Raw genomic sequence first — 3,837 nt, 5'->3', positions numbered from 1 at the left:
TGACATTACAGTTCAGTGTAGAAATTAGATTCAAACTAACATTTAGAAAACAAAAACACTGGAAGTCACATAGTTAAAGTTAACTGAGATAACAATAACTTATTCCATTCAGTGACTCCATATTACCTCAGATAGTACATCACTCATGACATGTTAAATGGCATAATTTATGACATTTGCAGCACTTTTTTGTGCTTTTTTGCATGAAATGTGTTCTCATGTCTGAATCGACACATTTAGTACTAAATGGCAGTTTTAACATTTTTCTAATGTTGCATAATTTTCAGTAATTGTCCAAAAGCAGATTGCACAAATCTTATAACTCCCTTATTGTTCTAGTAATAAAGGGAGTAGGCCTTTTATTGAAATTTTATTAATGGTTTGTTAAAACACATTCTCGTTACTTGTAAAAATCAGATGCGAAATGACCTATCAATTAATTGATCAGATTGCTTTTTAGAAACATTTAAATTGAGGCAATCAAACCTAAATCCTCGATTTCCCTTCTCACACACATTTTTAACACACGATCTCAGTATCTGTTTCGTTTTTTGTGGTTGTGTTCAAAGACATGTCTGCCATTTAGAATGTTTCTAACTTCTTTACCTGTAAGGCTAGTTTTCAATCTCTTTGTCGACCTAGCGCCCAGAGTCCTCAGTGCAGAGGACATATGGGCAGCATGCTTTTCCAATTCTTCTTCAATTACTTTTAGCCTAACTAGATGGTGTTAATCCAACATCAGTTTATGTCCTAGGGACATATATTCCACCAATAGGTATACAATGTCAGGCATTCATAGTATCAATGTGAATAAGGAAACATTTTGCAGTTTCTAGTAAATTGCTCTTATATATGGAACAGTGATTACTATATGAGTTGCCTCATTGTTTGACCTGTGGATCTAACTATATTGACAGTACCTAGTTCTTCAGGGCTATTTAGCACTTTATGAAGAATGTGGTAGTAAGGGTGACAATCTGCAACTTACAAGAGCTTGAAGGGACATTTTTAAAATTAATAGAGGACACATTACTAGGAGGCATGCTCAAATTTCCAGAATACACAATTCAGCTTTGAAGCTCGGTACAGTTTGAAGAAAAGTTCAAGAAGAAGAGTCTCATTCTGGGGAACAGCACTTATTTTAACTCTTCAGATTTAGAATCAACACAAGCATTGGAAAAACACATACAGACTAAAGAAAGAGAAAGATGAAAATGACAAAGAGAAAAAGAAGGAACCAGCAAAAGTAGCATAAAGGGGATAGGAGTGTCTGGTGGTGGATTAAAAAGGGATTAGGTGGCATCAAGACGACGCTGTTTTGGTATTCTACACAAAGACGTTCACCACCACTAGATGCAGGGTTCTGAGCAAAACATTGAGCCCTCTCACTTACTTTTTTAGAAATAACCCACTAGCCAGGGATGAGTGGCAAAACATGACGTCTTGAGTTATGTTCTGAGAATTAGGAGTGAAGGGCTCGGTTTCAAATAAGGAGGCTGTTTTACCATAAGAGGGGGTAAAAGAAAGAGACAGAATGTGTTCTTGCAATATCCTTTTTTTGAGGATCCCCAAATTATCTGGTTGATGCTGCTACTGGAGTGGGTATGGTCTAAGACAGGGAGTTTTTCATTAGTATTGTTAAGTTTGTTTGCCAAGCAGAAAATGTAAGATACCTTCAATTTGATGTGTGTTGGTGCAATAGAAGAACCCTGAGTTTGGGGAAAACATGGTTGTGTTTCCTTTGGCACTTGGTTAGACAGCAGCTGATCTGAAGGCAAATTTTAGTGGATGACAGTAGAATATAGGATAGACGACTGAATCATGTCAATGTGTGAGCAGAGAGTTACTTGCTTCATTGAGTGGAGACTGATTGTAGAATAACATCATTAATTATTCTTAGGAGAGTGATCTTAGAACAATGCAGATATTTTTAGCATTAAGAATAAATGTCATATGTTAATTTTTAAAGAGGGTCACATGTCTTATGAGGGCCACTGACTGGCATGTCCACTCCAATCATAAACAAAAAGTATTCATTTATTTCTGGAGGAAATTATTCTCTGTATTGTTTTCTTCAGTGCCTCCTTGACTTCCTTATTCCTAAAGCTGTAGATGAATGGGTTTAACATGGGGGTAATTACAGAGTACACAGCACTTAAAACCCCATCAGATTGTAATGAGCTGCTCAATGTGGGTCGGAAATAAACGCTTATGGCTGTGCCATAAAACAAAGAAACTACAGTAAGGTGAGATGAACAAGTAGAAAATGCCTTCCACCTCCCTTTCCCAGAATGAATCTTCAGAATTGAGGAGATAATGATTATGTAGGACACAAGTATGAACAGGAAAGGGCCCATAATGATAAGGGTACCCTCTATAAATATAATAAGTTCATTGGTGGTGGTGTCACTGCAAGAAAGCTTGAGCAGTGCTGTCACGTCACAGAAGAAGTGGTGGATGTGGTTGTCAGCACAGAAGGACAATCTTGAGATTGTGATGGTGTACAGCAGGGAGTGCAAGGAGCCAGCAAGCAATGATCCAGCCACCAAAACCTTGCATAGCCGGGGGTTCATCACCTCAGTGTAGTGGAGGGGCTTGCAGATGGCCACCCAGCGGTCGTAAGCCATCACAGCAAGAAGGAGGTCATCTGTGATACCAAAGACTGAGAAGAAGAACATCTGTGAGAAGCAAGCTGTGAATGAAATGGACCTCACCTCCATCATGAGGTCTGCTAAGAGCCTGGGGACAGTGACCGTGGAGAAACAGATATCAACAAAGGATAGGCTGGAAATAAAGAAATACATAGGAGTATCCAGTTCGGGTTCACATCGAGTGATCGTGATAATGAAAATATTCCCCATCAGCGTAACAACGTAGATGATGAGAAAGAGCAAGAAGATGCCTATAGACTTCTGTTGCTGGCCGGTGAACCCCAGGAGAATGAACTCCGTTGTCTGATTATTCGGCTCCATTGAGCGCGAAGGTGGAAACTGGAAGAAAGATTACACAATCAGCACAGTACTGTAACTGTATCTCTGAGATCATCAACGCTACAGCATTATTGTGCCTGCACTGTGACTAGTGTTATAATTATTTGATAAATCTACACAAATGTCTGTCTATTAGTCCTTAATGTCTGATTGTACAGTAACATCATCCTGAGAGTACAAGGCTTCAACTCAGTAAAGTAAAGAGAAGCTCTCGAAGGGTTGCTAGGACTATTGTATCTTACGAAAATGCCCTTTCAGGCTATGAATTGAAGTGTCAAGCCTTACACTCGTTTCATTGGAACATCACTTTAGGAAGCCATTTTTTGTGTATCTTTCCACTAGTGGTGTTACAAGATTCATGGCCTCCCCAATTTTCCCTTAGCAGGAACACCCTGAATGATTCAATGTCCACCTCCTGCCTGAGAAGCTCACCCGTCACATCTAAAGTAATGTGCGTTATCAGGTAGCTTTGCTCTCAAAGATGGGGTGAGACCAGTCCACCACATCCAATGTAATGTGATCAGAGGATAATGGAGACATTAGACAGGATCTCATGTAGTGGTAGAGTATATCTGTGGTGGTTACCTCAATGATAAATCTGCAATAACTTTGCCTGTAAGGGATATTGCAATATTATTATTATGCCTCACCAAATATGTAATGCGAGGATGTGGACTATCAAGATTTTGGGCCTTATTTAGGGCCTGATTCTGATGCGGTTTGGCAAGCTTCCCGACTGAATCGTTTTGATAATGGTTTCTGACCCACTCGGATCGGGAGAGTCCGACCTATGGAGTACGATGCGTCCGGATGATTCCAGATATGATTTGGTTGGACTCCCATTGAC

At 39.6% G+C, this 3,837-nt stretch overlaps 1 protein-coding gene across 1 annotated transcript; it reads right to left on the bottom strand.

Annotated features, from left to right (window-relative positions):
* Positions 1–2,033: 2,033 nt before the first annotated feature.
* LOC144783876 (olfactory receptor 1F1-like) lies at positions 2,034–2,972 on the bottom strand. Its single transcript, XM_078662620.1, has one exon. The coding sequence runs from the start codon at positions 2,970–2,972 to the stop codon at positions 2,034–2,036; it is 939 nt and encodes a 312-aa protein (XP_078518746.1).
* Positions 2,973–3,837: the final 865 nt, after the last annotated feature.

Source organism: Lissotriton helveticus, chromosome 10 (assembly GCF_964261635.1).
Source record: "Lissotriton helveticus chromosome 10, aLisHel1.1, whole genome shotgun sequence".
Lineage (NCBI taxonomy): Eukaryota > Metazoa > Chordata > Amphibia > Caudata > Salamandridae > Lissotriton > Lissotriton helveticus.
Note: the sequence above shows the minus strand (reverse complement) of the source record. Positions and strands in the feature narration are given on the sequence as shown.

Coding starts and splice junctions, on each gene's coding strand:
- LOC144783876 (XM_078662620.1), bottom strand. CDS start 2,972: ATGGAGCCGAATAATCAGACAACGGAGTTCATTCTCCTGGGGTTCACC.